At 50.0% G+C, this 15,223-nt stretch overlaps 1 protein-coding gene across 1 annotated transcript; it reads right to left on the reverse strand.

Annotated features, from left to right (window-relative positions):
- Nucleotides 1-568: 568 nt before the first annotated feature.
- Nucleotides 569-15,014, reverse strand: LOC116836544 (tripartite motif-containing protein 10-like). The gene is made up of 9 exons (XM_032800206.2): nt 14,819-15,014; nt 12,400-12,840; nt 9,759-9,854; nt 8,674-8,904; nt 8,345-8,367; nt 7,306-7,421; nt 5,125-5,184; nt 4,555-4,614; nt 569-3,759 (listed from the first exon to the last, which is right to left on the reverse strand). The coding sequence occupies exons 2-9, from the start codon at nt 12,787-12,789 to the stop codon at nt 3,242-3,244; spliced, it is 1,494 nt and encodes a 497-aa protein (XP_032656097.1). The 5' UTR covers nt 12,790-12,840; nt 14,819-15,014; the 3' UTR covers nt 569-3,241.
- Nucleotides 15,015-15,223: the final 209 nt, after the last annotated feature.

Raw genomic sequence — 15,223 nt, forward strand, 5'->3', positions numbered from 1 at the left:
GCTGGTAAAAAACAGAAGGGCATAGCCCTCCTACTTTTAAAAATGATGGGACCGTGGCCCCCTGCCCTCCCTGTTCAGCGCCCCTGGAAACACCATCTGTGGATCCCAGGACCAACCCTACACCAGGACAGCTACAGGACAGGCTGGGGGTGCAGGGGAATGGCTGACATACAGAGTACTGCCCTTCATTGGCTTACAGCCTGGAATGGCAACAACAGCAGCCAATCAGAACGGACAGGAGCGCAACAGATCTATAATTACCCAGGTAATTTACCCTTTTTAAAAATTGGCACAACATTAGCTGTCTTCTGGAACTTCCTCACTGCTCCAAGACTTATTAAAAATCAACATTAACAGTCCAGTGAGCGCCTCAGCCAGCTCTTTTAAAACTCTTGGGTGTAAACCTGCTGATTTAAAATTATTTAGCTTCAGTAGCTTCTCTTTTTCCAGTATTTCTGGAGGACGGTAGAGTGTTACCATCACTGCATGATGAGACTTTATCATCTGACACGCTAATCAGGAAATGAAATATCATGGCCCAGTTGTCAATAAACACTAATACACAGAATTAAAGTGAAAACAAATGAAGTTTTTAATTAAAAAAAATTAACAAATAAATGTTGGGATTAAAAAGAGCTGAGAGGCACCTTTTAATACCAGAATGGATGGAGAAATGTCCATGAATTTTAAGACTTGTTTTATTTAAAGGCATTAAAATAATTTCTATTAACCAATACAGTGGGTGCCACTTGAGAGCAATCACTGATATTAACAGTTTCTGGTTGATTGATAGCAACATTTGGCAGGGAACCGTCCCAACCCATTAACTTTAATGGTAAACGGCATTTGGAAACTGGCAACACGTATGCCGTGTATTAACAGCTTTATTAGAAGATAGGTCTTGGCAGGAACCAATAGGATGTTTCTGAGGCTGCACAGCTGAGGACTTCTGCATTGAGGCTGGGAGGCAGAGGTGATGTGTGGGAGGGGGCGTGTGGGGTCACATGACCCCAATTATTCAGTCACATGGTGTGGCTGGGCCTCCTTGCAGGGAGCTGAGCATGGGGCAGGGAGAGACAGAGGCAAGAGAAACAGCTAGAAGCTGCAGAGAGGGGTTGCTGCTTTGTGAGGGTGGGGGCTACCTGGAGGGGGTGTGACTCAAGCTGTTCTGTGGTTGTACCTCCCACTATGAGCAGGTACGGGTCAGCTCTGCTGGGAGGGGAGGTCTGTGGGCAAGGCAGAAATGTGGAAAGGGGGTTGCATCCTGAATGCACCCCACACTATGGGGACTCCAGTAGGGGTTCCCCAGTTGAGTGCAGGTGGCAGGCATCCGTGCTTCCTTCCCTGGCTGCATCCAGCCTTTTGCTTATTAGTACCTGCCAGAGAGTAGGACATTTTGCTGGGAACCGAGAGTTTGCTAAGAGGTGGCATCTGCTGTCTATGGAATCAAAAAGCTGCAGTCCCACTTTCAGCCACTCTAAGTCCCTCTTTCCTTCTTTTGCTCGACCCACTTTGACCCCCCCCTTCCCCCTCCATTCTCTCCTGTGCCAGTTTCCCATCCCTGTTTACTTCTGTCTCCCTCCCTCTCCCCAGTTATGGCTCATTCCCCCTTGGACTCGTCATTCTTTTCCCCCGTCTGGATCATTTTGCTTTCCCCTTGGGATGGGCTGGCTACCCCCATCCAAGACTTGAAGGGGTTAAGGTGACCAGGTGGGCCAATGAACTGCCCAGGCTACTCCTGGAGGAGGAGCCGGGGGCAGTGATTAAGTAGATGATGCTCAGCTGCATGGGAAGAGGAGGTTTCTGTATAAAGACAAGGAGTTGAGAGCAGAAAGGGGCTGCAGGGAAGCAGGCTGCAGTCACTCCCTGGGTGGGAGAAGAGAGGTGTTGGGGCTATAGAAGCAAGCACCCTACAGTTACTCCCTGGGAGGAGGGAGTTTGGGCTGGCAAACCCCTAGAGAAGGAGAAGAACCAGAGAGGCAGGAAGGGCTCAGGGGAAAAGCAGCAAGACGTGAGAGGGTGGGCCCGGGTTCCCCTACCAGCCCCTGGCACAAACCAGGCAATGGAGAGCAGACCGCCTAGGACAATTTGCGCTAGAAGACTTTGGTACCCAGGAAGGGGGAGACCCGTATAGTGACCTGGCTGGAGGGCCAAGTCAGGGAGAAGGGGCAGCTGGAGTTGCAGAGATGAGGAGACTGCCAGAGGACATCCCAGCACCGAAGTGGAGCTATCAGGCAGGGACACCTGCAGCCAGCCCACCCTCTCCGGGTGCCCCCACTGCAACTCCTCCCCATAGCCTCAAAGTCACCGTTTCCAGTTCCTATATCACCCTCTCCATCCCTTGGTCTCCCAGCCTCAGCTCAGAATAGAGGTTCTCAACCTGCAGCCCCATCAGCACACAGCTGAGGCCCATGTGACATCCTCAGGGCCAGGCACATACAACTTCTACCCCCATATAAAGCTGTCCTTGGGAGCCAAAAAAAATCTTACCCTGTTATAGGTGAAACCGCATTATATTGAACTTGATTTGATCCGCCAGAGCGTGCAGCCCCACGCCCTCCCAGAGTGCTGCTTTACCGCATTATATCCAAATTCATGTTATAGCGGGTCACATTATATCAGGGTAGAGATATAGTGTGTGTATATGTGTGTTGATGAAGCCCAGCTAAGATCTAGAGAGCTGCATATGTGGCCCATAATGGCAAATAAGTTGAGAACCGCTGGTCCAGAACCCCAGAGCAAGGGACAGACAGGCTGACCCTGGCTGCAATGGGATGGGCTTTATGCAGATTACACCCCTCTATCATTTTCACAGCACAGACTAGACATACTGAGACACTGTTGCTGCCAGGGTGACAAAGGAGCCGGGGGGCTAGGAGAGATGAGAGTCCTCTAGGGTCACAGAGTGGGATGTTTAAAGCTAGAGAAGCTCATTTGATTGCTCCCAGTAGGATCAGAGCATAACAAACACCACACTGGGTCAGACCAATGGGCCATCTAGCCCATATCCTGTCTTCTGATAGTGGCCAGTGCTGCAGATGGTTAAGAGGGAATGAACAGGACCATTTTGAGTGATCCAGTCCCTGTTGTTCAGTCCCAGCTGCTAGTAGTCAGCAGTTTAGAGACACCTGGAGCATGGGGTTGTGTCCCTGCCCATCTTGGCTAATTTACCATTGAGGGACCTGTCCTCCCTGAATTTCTTGTTTGAATTTTTTTTTTTTTTATTCCCCTTCTCCAGGTCTCAGGGACACAGTCTGAGCTGGGACTCGGTTTCCCAGACCACAAACAAAGGGCGGATTCTCTCCCCAGCAAAAGAGGCTGGTGGGAAAGTGAAGATCAAGGATTCGTTATCGGCATTAAAAAATGCCATCTGCCCCTGTTCATAGTCCAAATAAATCCGGATCCTCCTGGGGACCCAGCTCAGGGGCAGAGGAGTCAGAGGGTCAGTGAGAGCCCAGTACTGACCCTCCCAGTATTCCACAGCCCAGATCCCCCCCTTAGGCTTAAAGCTGATCTCTCCCTTCCTCCTCAGAGACTCTCTGGCTACCCCCACAGCCCAGCCCCCTTGCTCCCCCACCTCCACCTCCCAGCAATGTTTCCCCATGGTGAATCCCTCACTGCCCAGCACGCAGCGCTCGTAATCAAATCTCTTGGTCGTGTTGGGTAGTTTGTTCCACAGGTGTCCATATCTCACGGTTTTCCCATCCTCAGACAGGATGAGCTGGGGATGAGCCGTGTCTGGATCCAGAGTCATGTGCACTGGGGGAGGAGAGAATCAGAGCGTGAGGGGCAGAGCTTAGCCCCAGGGGAGGCTGGGACCATTTCTTACACTCCTGGGAGCAGCCCTATTCTGGCTGGGACACTCCTGGATCCCAGGGAGCTGCCTCTGCTCTGGGCACCGGAGACTAAGCAGGGATGTCACAGCTCCTCAGTCAATGTAATGGGAACAGTTTCTATAGCTTCTCATTTGTTCTCCCCCTGCCAGGGCCACTCCAGTCCCACTGCAGAGACGCAGCAAGGAAGGCAGGAGAAGGTGGTAGCAAGGACGTAAGGAGAGCTGTCAGGCGACAGCTTTGAACCCCAAAGGGAAGTGGCCTCCCCTAAATGTGTCCTACACTCCCTGGGCAGGGAACAGAGATGAAGAGGCCATATAGAACCAGTGAGTAGGATGCAGGAGGCGGCATAGACTGAAGTGGCTCCATTCCCAGTCCAGAGAGAAGGGGGTATCGTCAGAAGGAGAGCATCCTCCCCCATCCATTAAGCAGTCAACTGCTCCAATGGGAGAGCCTAGCCCTGGCCACAGGAAAGAGAGGATGTTGGAGAAGAACCATGGAGGAGACCAGGGGAAGGATGTGGCAGCCATGAGAGGATAGATCTTGCTACTCATTCCTCTGTATTTAAATATGAGAAGCACATGTCAATGACCATCCAAATGACAAGGGTCAGAGTTAAGGGTGTTGGGCTGGGAGCATGTGTCTGGTTACTGGAGTGTGGGAGAGTTGCTTCCATGAGATTTCTCTGAAAAATGGAAGGAAAATCTCCACCAGCACTTACCGTTGGCATGTGATCCCAAATATCTTCCCGTTCCCTGCTCCAGTTCAGATGGCAGAGAGTCTGTCAAGGAAAAGAGGGAAAGAAGTTAGAGTCTATGCTGCCTGATTTATAATGCGGGCTCAGGCAACTGCCTCTCTGGCTTGGGCATCCGAGACTGATCACAGATCCCCTGGCAGTTCCCTCACATGGGTGAATGGGAGTGGCGACTGCAGAAGTTGCCTTTGTACCTCCTTCCCAGCTGCATCCCGGTCTCTCCACACATTCCTCTGACTTTCATATAAAAAAAAAAATAATAATAATTTGAATGTCTGTGGAAACCCCATGGGACAGAGTTAAGGGTATTTGGTTCCTGTTCAGTGCTTCTGTTCACAGGCACGTGCATGGACTCAGCATTAAGATTTATGTCAGATTGTTTGTGTGACTTCAACTTTTATATTTATATATAAAAAATATAAGTTTTTTCAGGGGTGTGTATTTCACCCTTAATGCTGGTTAGGTTTGTAACAGTGGTGACATTCATGAAATACCTCCTCATATTCACTTAAACATAATCTCTTTCTGAAAACTCACCGTCTCTCTGTGATCCTAGGCATTTCCGTCCTTTTCTCTCCAGCTCCAATGGCAGAGTGTCTGGAGGGTAAAGAACAAAAGCGATTTCATACTGTTGTATTTCTAATGACACTCCCACACTTAACGGACATAACCGTGTTTTTGATTATGAGAGAGTGAAAAAGACAGTGGGACAGAGACACACGCAGATCTTTAACAGAACAATAGACCCAACCTCCATTCAGCCTAACAACCATCCTGGGACAAATTACTTATGCCATATGGCAGTGGTTCTCAACCAGGGGTATGCGTACCAGCAGGTACGTCAACTCAGTTAGGTATTTGCCTCCTTTTACAACAGGCTACAGAAAATGCCCTGACTACCAAAGACAGTACAAACTAAAATTTCATACAGACAAAATGAGAAAGGAAGCACGTTTTCAGTATTGGTGGCTGTGACACTTCTGTATTTTTATGTCTGGTTTGTAAGCAAGTCGTTTTGAAGTGAGGTGAAACTTGGGGGTAGGCAAGACAAATCAGCCTCCTGAAGAGGGTACAGTCGTCAGGAAAGGTTGAGACCCACTGCCATACAGGGCCTAGGACAGAGGAAGAGAGAGATTTACCACACACACACACACACCCACACAGCGGACACACACACACACACACACACACACACACACACACACACACACACACACACACACACACACACACACACACACACACACACACACACACCCTCCAAACCCCAGTTGATTTGTCATTCTCCTTTTGCATTTTGTCAGAACCTAGACCCAGGGCACAGCAAAACTTCAGCATGAATTCAACTGTAGGCGCTTTGTTCTTTTTGATGTCACTGGAACGGTGAGCTTTAGCCGGCCCAGCCCCTTCAGTTGTAATCTGGGTTTATTTACTCAGCATCTCTACAAAGCTCTCAGCACAACGGGGACCCTCCTGCTCCAAAGACAAATAAAGAGGAAATTGCTTGGTGGATGGGGCACCTGATGCAGGGACAGAGTTGGCTCACTGAGCTAGATTCACTCCGGCAAAGGGATAGAGAGGAGGCAGCACGTGACTCCTCTATTCAGGGGCTGGTGCAGCTGTAGGTGCCAGCTAGGGAAGTCCTGAGCTCCAGCAAGCACGCCACCCCTGGATCAGCGCCCCCTATGTGTTTGGCCAGGGGGCGTAGTGTCAGAGGCACTTTGGCCACACCCTCTAACCCTGACCCGCCCCGTCCAGCCTGCTCTTACTAACCCCAGGACTCTGAGCACCTGCAGTCACTGTAAAGCAAGGGCTCTCAACCCTTCCAGACGACTGTACCCCTTTCAGGGGGCTGATTTGTCTGGCCGACCCCCGAGTGTCACCTCACTTAAAAATGACTCTCTCACAAAATCAGACAATACAAAAAAAAGTGTCACGCTACTACTGAAAAATTGCTGACTGTCATTTCTACCATATAATTATAAAATAAATCACTGGGAATATAAATATTGTACTTGCATGTCAGGGTCTGTCTGAAATTTTAGTTTGCACTGACTTAGTGCTTTTTATGCAGCCTATTGTAAAACCAGGCAAATATCTAGAAGAGTTGATGTACCCTCTGGAAGACCTGTGTGTACCCAAGGGTACATGTATCCCTGGTTGAGAGCCACTGCTGTAGAGGATGCACAAAAGGTTCCCTTACTGGGTCGGGTCCAAGGGTGAGGGGGTTTTACACCTTCCCTCCAGCCTCTTTGCCCCACATGAGCTGCCACATGGGGCCAGAGCACAGGGCTGGGCCAGGCCAGGCCCCAGCTTCAAAAAGTGGAACCAGTTCTGAATTTGAATCATTTTGAGCGGAAAAATGTGACCGCTAGGGCCCAGTCCTTAGTGGTTTTGTGCCCTTGCTGCTCCCACTGACTCGAGCAGCAAGTGTGGATGCTGAGCAGCTCAGGGAAGCGAGCCCCACAGTTCTGAAGTGGGGCAAGATAAAAACATTTCTTTTTGCTCTATTTTTATTTAAATGATGTACTGAAGCTCACAGAGTGAATCAGTCAGACATCCTGGTGCCTGGGCCCCTGCTACATCTGCTCAGTTTGTCTACTTCCCACTGTTCAATAAATAGACACAGGATCTTATTAGGAACCAATTGACCAGAGCCCATCTCCTCCCACAGTCAGAGGAGACTCCTGATTCTCCTCCTAGATCCCCTCTCAATACCTTTGAACTGCTTCAGAGTCTCCAGTAAAGCAACATTTTTATGGGACAGAACACGGAGTCGCTCTTCCAGTTCAGGGGAAATTTCCACCGGCTGCTGGAACTTCCCCTTCCCGCATCTGGAGAGAAACAATTTTGCGTGATTATCTTTCATTTAGCGACGTGTCATAAAATTTCTTGCTAGTGAAAACTGCTGCTCTAAGATTGCGAATTCCTCTACTTCTCCCAGCCTCAGAGCAGGTGCAACACAGGTCATGGCAACGCAGTCTTCAGACCAAAGCCAAAGAATATAATATTTAGGGGAGGAGAGACCAACTCTGGCAATCAAGAAAGAAAGGGAGGGGAATGTAAGAACGGCCACACTGAGTCAGACTAAACATCCGTCTAGCCTAGTCTTCTGTCTTCTAACAGTGACCAATGCCAGGTGCCCCAAAGGAAACAAACAGAACAGGGAATCACCAAGTGAGCCATCCCCTGTTGCTCATTCCCAGCTTCTGGCAGAGGCTAAAGACACCATCCCTGCCCATCCACGAAGATGAATCTCCATGGCCAATTCACTCTTTGGCATCCACGTACTATTTCGCAGATATTTAATGTTGTGTGTGTGTGTGTATTTATTTAAGGAACTAGATTGAGCCCCCTACTCCATTCAAGCCAGCACATTCCCCATAAGTTTCCATACACTCCTCGGGCACTAAAGCATCTTAATGACTGCTGACCTGGTTTGAATTGAACTCAGTACCCTACAGGTGAAAGGCTCATATTCCATCTCCAGAATCCTGAGGCAGCCAGTTCCCCAAGGAAGGGACATCTTTGGGAAATGTTTTATGACAATCTTTCCTACTGAACAGATAATAGCTAAGTCTGTTGTAAAAGGGCAAGAACCTCAGGATTAAGTTCAGCAGAGAAATTTGTATTCAAAGTGTGACCTTCCCCACGCATTCTGCTGCAGAGCCCCGGGGAGAAGTGGTGCTAACATGGTCCCCGCACTTTCTCCCAGCAGTGTGGAACACAAGGGGGAGTGAGAGAGAGAGCCACGTACCTGCTTAAGGTGCTTCTGACATCCTAAAGGGGAAAGAGAGAAAAAATCTCAGTCCCACCTCATGCATGCTGGCAATCCCAGGGCAGGGATTTTGCAAATCTGGGAAAAGCGGCCATCTCCTGGTCGCAGAGCCCTGGATTCGCTGAGTTTATGGGGCTTTGCCATCTCTAATATTTGAGTGTCTATAACTCAAAGAATAATAATTCCCATTCCAGCAATGCACACAAACAGTTACATTGTGATCTCTGACTGCTGGATTCCAACGGACATGATTCAGGAGCTCTCCTGTCCCTGCACATGGATCGGGGATGTTTTAAACTCAGTCTCACCTGCAGGAATTCACTCGCTGGCTTCTGACACTTCCCCTCCAGCTCATGGATCAGCTCACTGAGATGGGAAATCTCCCCAGAGAGTTTGGTGACATTTTCCTTCTGTATCCTCAAAATCTCCTCGTCCAGTTTTTCCAGCTGGGCCAGCAGGAGTCGTTCTTGTTCCTCCAGGAACTGCCGCAGTTGCTGAAATTCAGACACAATCTTCTGCCTCTCGGTTTGTGTTTGTTTCTGAATAAAAATAAGGAAAAGGGCTTGTCAGGGACACGGAGGGAGCCTGGAGTCCTTTCATGGACAGCTGAGCATGCAGGAGAGACAATATATCTGTAAGCTCGAAGATTTCTGACACTGGACTCTACTGTGTGCTTACTAGGAAGAGGATTCTCTCACACCTGCCCCTCTGGCCCCAACATCTCTGTCTATGTCTGACATGGTCAGGCTATTGCGTGATCAGTGGCCTCTCAGAATCCAGAGCAGCAGGAGGCAGGACTAGTCAGCAGTGCATTGCTGGAGAGGCCAGGGGAGAAAAAAGAATCAAACATTTGAACAAGGCAAGACACGGCGGCAGGCTTGGGCAGCCGGCACTGAACAATGTTCGTGTCACTTCAGCTCGGGAGGATCTTTGGGAAAGGCATGTGAGCTGGAAATTAACTTGTTAATTGGAATGGAAGCTTGCATTCTGCAGAGAACGGCATGTTCCTGCCCCAGGGAGAAGATTATCTAACACAGCAATCCGTGATCATGGAGAACCACACACACAACAAGGTCACGTCCCCCAAGGCCACAGCAGAACTTGTCTACAAACGGGCCTCCCACCCAGGAGTGACGGAAGCTTCTTAAAGGTGGGGGGCCCCCCACTGGTGCCTGAACTGTGGCCCCACCCCCCTGAGGCCCCACCCCTTTTTCACCAGACCCTATCCTGCCCCTTCCCCCCTAGACCCTCCCCTTGCACTGCCCCTTCCCCTGAAGCCCCGACCCCATGCCCCCTCTTCCCCCTACTACCCCATTTAAAAGTGGTGGGCAATGGCCCCCTGGTTTCCCATGATCCAGTACCAACTCCCTGCTGGTTCATAACAGGCACCTACCAGATACTCCTGGCTTTTCCCCTCTCCAGTTGCTTTCAGTCCCAGCAGCTTTTCTCTCTCTTCCTTCAGAGTCTTCAAATGGGCCTGGATTTTTTCCTAAAGAAACAGATTATTTGAGTGTTTTTATTGTGTCTATGTGAAGAGAGAGAGAGAAACAATGGGGGGGTGGATGGTTTCCATCCAGACCCCAAGATTCTGTAGCTGACTCTCGGTCCGAATAGGTTTATAACATCAGGACACCAAGGAAAGGAAACCTTATGAACAGTAACTGGGAGAGTCTCCTATTCAGCCTCTTTGGAATGATCTTGTCCTCTTCCTGCACTGAGTTAAACCAGCAGGAAACTGGGAGACACGTGATGGTGAATCAATGAACCTATTTTTCAGCAAGTTTAACTCACAAAGGGACACAAATACCAGAAGCCACCTGGGCTTGAAATATGGGCTGGGATTCTCCAAGAAGCCCAACTCTGAATTGAATTTCAGTCCTGAACCCCTGAGGACATAGGAACACCCATGGGGAAAAAATGGTGGGTGCTTAGCACCCACTGGCAGCCCTGCTATCAGCTCCCCCCTCCACCCCAGTGCTTCCTGCCTGCTGGCAGGCCCCATGGATCAGCACATCCCCCTCCCTCCCAGCACCTCCTGCCCGCTGCAATAAGCTGTTTCAAAGCACTCAGGAGGCTAGGAACGAGGGGGCAGGAGAATGGCCAAGGCATGCTTGGGGGCGGGAAGAGGCGGTGCTGGAGTGGGAAGAGGTCTTGAAGGGCTGGAGTTGGGGGAGGGTGTGGGGCAGAGCTGGGGATCGAGCACCTCCCCTCCACCCCCCAGCACTTTGGAAAGTCAGTCAGTGCCAGGGGATTGGACAGAACTGGTCAGAGCACCAGGGCAAACCCCATTAGATGTGCTGATTTTTATTAAGCGCCATTGGAGTTTGCCCTAGTGTTGTCCAAAACCCTTTCAGTGGCGGTGCCCTCCAGGTAGCTACCCCACAGCCAAGGGCAAAGTGCCCAGAAGCAGTGGATTCTGGGAGGTTTGTAAATTCAACACTGTGGGAGAGCAGCATAAGAGCTAACGGAACCACTCTGGGTGGTCGTTCAGACCCAGGGGTTAGTTTTACTACAATCCAGTCTAATCCCAGTAGCATGTGGCATGGACCTGCTCTGTTCGGAGCCCTTTTGTGGGTGTGGACTCCAGGTGCTCAGGGTCCATGATGGTGTTTAGCCCAGTGATCTCCTCTACTGCAGGCCAGCAGCACCTGAGTTTCTCACTGGGATTCTGAACCTCATCTCCCTGGTGGGTCTGGGGCCTTTATGAAGGTGTCTCTCGCTCCTAATGACCATACTTTATCACTGCTGGGGTGGCAGCGTGGTCTAGTGGTTAGAGCTACAGACTGGGTCTGGGGAGACCTGGCTTTTATTCCCAGCTCTGCCACTGAGCTACTGGTGACATTGCACAAGTCACATCCTGCCTCAGTTTCCCCACCTACCCTTTGTCTATTTAGGCTGTGACCTGCTCAGGGCAGGGATTGTCCCTCACTGTGTTTTGTGTGGGGCCCAACACAATCGAGATCAGATCTTGTCTGGTGTCTGTGAGGGCTACTGGGATGCAAACAGTCATAACAAATGCTATGATACAAATTGGTAACAGCTTGTAGCTTCCCCTTCTCCAGTCTGACAGCAGCACTCTCACATACAGGGACCTCCCCCTCCTGTGATTTCAACTTCATTCGCTGCTCATTCCCTTAGTTCACCAGTGAGAGTGGATTCTGTAAAGGATTCAGCTTCTCTGCAGCCACGGGACACCCGTACTCAAACAACCCCAAGACTGGACCAATAACCCTGCCCCAGATTGCCATGCAATACACCAGTTTCCAAGGAAGCCTGTGCATTTTAGAACACTTGGAAAAGCACGCTATTAAACAGTGAGATTAGCAGAGTCCTGCCTGCACTATAACATGCTATTTGCCTAAGTGTGGGCGCTGGGAGGTTCAAACCCCTACCCCTTCTTGCTCTGGCAGCGGCATGTACACTAATGGTTACCATAGGTACCAATGCCAGCGGTGCTGCGGGTCTAGAGCACTCATGGGGAAAAAAAAAAAAAAAAAGATAGTGGGTGCTCAGCACTCACCAGTCATGGCTGTTTGACAGCTCGGGGGAGGACAGAGAGCAGCGAGCAGCAGGCAGGCAGGGGTCTCAGGGAGGAGGCAGAGCTGGGGTGGGAAGAGGCGGGGCAAGGGTGGGGCCTCAGGGGAAGGGGCGGAGCAAGGATGGGGCCTTGGAAGAAGTGGCAGAGTGGGGGCAAAGCCTCAGGGCGGAGCAGGGGGTGGAACTCCCCCAGGGAAAAATAAAAGTCAGCTCCTATGGCTAAAAGCCGCTGAAGAAAACAAAAGGCCTCATCAAAAGGCCCAGGGACACCTCAGCATAATTAACCAGGTGGTGCTGACAAAAGAGAGGGCTACCTGTAACCAGGGCTTTTGGCAATGCAATGCTAGGGGTAGAGTTGGCTGCTGGGAAAGGAAATCTGAAACCTGGGCGAATTCATGGCTCCGAGAGGCTCAGAGCATTTCACTTCCGCAGGAGGAAATTCCTATTAGCCTGGAAAGGAAAGGACTGAATTTACCAGGATCCAAGTGGTTTCCTACCTTGTAATTCTGGGCAGCCTCCTCTATGAGCAGCACCGTGTGAGATCTGTGCTGGGAGGATCTCTCACAAACCACACACACGGCTTCCCCATCCTCTTCACAGAACAGATCCAGGGTCTTTTTGTGCCTCGGGCACACAGTCACATGTTTCATTTTTTCGACAAGGTTTCTCAGCTGCCAGTTGGGCCGGAAGTTCCCTTTCAGAATTTGGGATCTGCAGATGGGACATGTCAGGGATCCGCATCCCACCCATTCCGCACAGTACTGGGTGATGCAGCCTCGGCAGAAGTTGTGCCCGCAGTCTACGCTCACTGGATCAGTCAGATACTCCAGGCAGATGGGACAGGTGGCTTCCTCTTGTATGTCCAAGCCTGAAAGGGAGGAGGCCATGGCTGTTGGGGTCTCCAGTCTTCCTCTGATCTCTCTTCCTTTGAATTCTGCCTGTGGAGGGCAGGAGAAGCTTAGTGAGAACCAGGCAATGGAAGGGGAATGGCTGGGAGAAGGTGAGAAAAGCAGGTGTGGGCAGTGGGTATCATAGGCCAGGGCAGGCTAAGCCTCCCTGACTGAGGCTGTGGCCCCACCCATGTTTTGTCCCCTCCTCCATCCTTCTCTACCTGAAGCTGTCAGGGGCTCAGCTCCAGCTGGTAGCCCTGAGTTCAGGCCTACTCATGGCCAGGGGCAGCCCAGCACAGCACTGGGACAAGCCAGGGGGGAGGGGGCCGGCTCAGCACTCAGGATAGGGGGGCAACTGAGACAGGTGGGCCGAGGCTCCTCCAGCCAGGGGATGGGGGGTGCTTGGGGCTCCGGCATGCAGTGGGGTGGCCTAGCCTCCCTGAAGGGGGTTCACCCATGAAAGCAGGATAATACCCAATAAATGTAGTTATTTAATATTTTTTTTAAAAAGCTCTATACAAATGTTTAATTATCACAATTAAATTGTCCTTGAGTAATATTTTAAAAATTATTTATATGGATAATTAAAGTTGCAAGGGGGATTTTGATAAATCTGAGCAACAGACCTGCTGGAATAAAAGTGTATCCAAGCTCGTCCACAGCTGTATTAATATTCTGTGTAACACTAGCACCGTCTGCTCATGGACCTCAGCGCATTCTCCATCTGGGCACTACAGCCTTCTCCTCTCTGTCTCCATGATTGCCTCGTTTTACAGAAAAAAGTTTTTCATATGCTTGTTTGTTTGTATTCGGCTCGATGCACCAGACCTACTCAAACTACGCCTCTTTTGTCAGCTTTTGTATTTATATACACACACACGACCATCACATCAGAATTTCCACAAGATCCCAGTTTCAAATGCCACCTAAAAATACACTTGAAATAGGGAGACCATCGTCCCATTTTTAAAGGGACAGTCCCGTTTTTTGTGACTTTCTTATATAGGTGCCTATTATCCCCCACCCACTGCCCTGTTTTTTCACAGCTGCTCTCTGGTAACCCTAAGTCGAAATAAAAGGGCATTAAAAAGGTATGTGAAGTTTCTCACTGAAAGGCCCTGTGTGTTGAACTTTCACTTTCTTTAATACATTTCGGAACTCAGTTCTAATGATGGAGCCGGGACCAACACCTCCAGAATAACAATGGCCCAAAGTAAATATTGGATCCCCACAATCTCTCAGAGAGGGGCATCTATGTTAATCCGCTCTTTAGCGAGCGTGATACAAAGATGGGCCAGTGATCGTGAACCTCCAAGTATAATAAAACAACTTTGAAACTTTACTCCACAGAGGAAAAATGCTGCTTTTAATCATCGTAACTTAAAAGAAACAGGCACAGAGGCCGTTTTTTTACGGTCAGATTTTTTTTTTAAACTTTCCCTTTATTTTTTTAGTAGCTTAGTTTTAACACAGCACTGCCCTGTAGCTGCTCTTTTTTATTTTTGTCTCTGCTACTGCCTTTGACTACATACTTCCGGTTCCAAATGAGGTGTGTGGTTGACCAGTCAGTTCATAAAGCTGGTGCTCAAACCTCTGAGCTACCACTGTAAATAGGCTCAATACAGCAAGAAGGCAGGGAGTGGGGGGAGATGAAATTCACTTGTGGGGTCAGGGTATGGGACTCCAGCAGGCTCGATTTTGGACTACAGTGATGGCTGCCCTTCTGCACTACTTGGTGCTAGGGGAGACCCCCTTCCACGGTGCAGGGGGGCTGGGGAGCTAACTCCCTGCTGCAGAGCGAATGCCTCTCCTTGCACCTCTGCACTCTGGAGGCTTTAGGGCTGGTTCTCCAAGTGATGGCTGGGTATCCCCCAGACAAATACTCAGGAGGAGATCCCCGCTCCTTGGCCCTGTGCTCCGGCCACTAGGTCATGCTGTTCTCTCTCTCTCTCAAACACACAAAAGACTCACAAACTGAAACACAGATCAAAAGAATAGAAAACAAACAAAATATTTCTGCTCCTACCTCAAGTGTCTGCCAGAAACATTTCAGCTGCTCCAGGATCCTGGGGAGGGTGTTCCCAGCTCCCCTGCCTTAGCGAGACGATGAATCAAGGCGATTCCTGTTTGATAACATATAGTCTGAACTTTCTTCTAAGCTATGCGCAGTTTGCGCTGCGACTTTCAATCCAGCGCTCCCGCTCCGGTGCAGGGAAAGGAAACATTCAGGCATCACATGATGTTAGGGTCCGGAAGCGGAGAAAACCAGTTCCTTTTATGGAAGGGAAGGAGGGAGAGTCGCTGTAACTCCGACAGCCAGTGATTGATCTGAAATCATCAGCCCTGACTCACCCAGACCAGGTTGGAGCTGAGTCCGCAGAGGGCTTTTACTGATTGTTTTTGACCAGCTGTCTCTGGCAGGAGAAGAGGG

The sequence above is a fragment of the Chelonoidis abingdonii genome, chromosome 12 (assembly GCF_003597395.2).
Source record: "Chelonoidis abingdonii isolate Lonesome George chromosome 12, CheloAbing_2.0, whole genome shotgun sequence".
NCBI lineage: Eukaryota > Metazoa > Chordata > Testudines > Testudinidae > Chelonoidis > Chelonoidis abingdonii.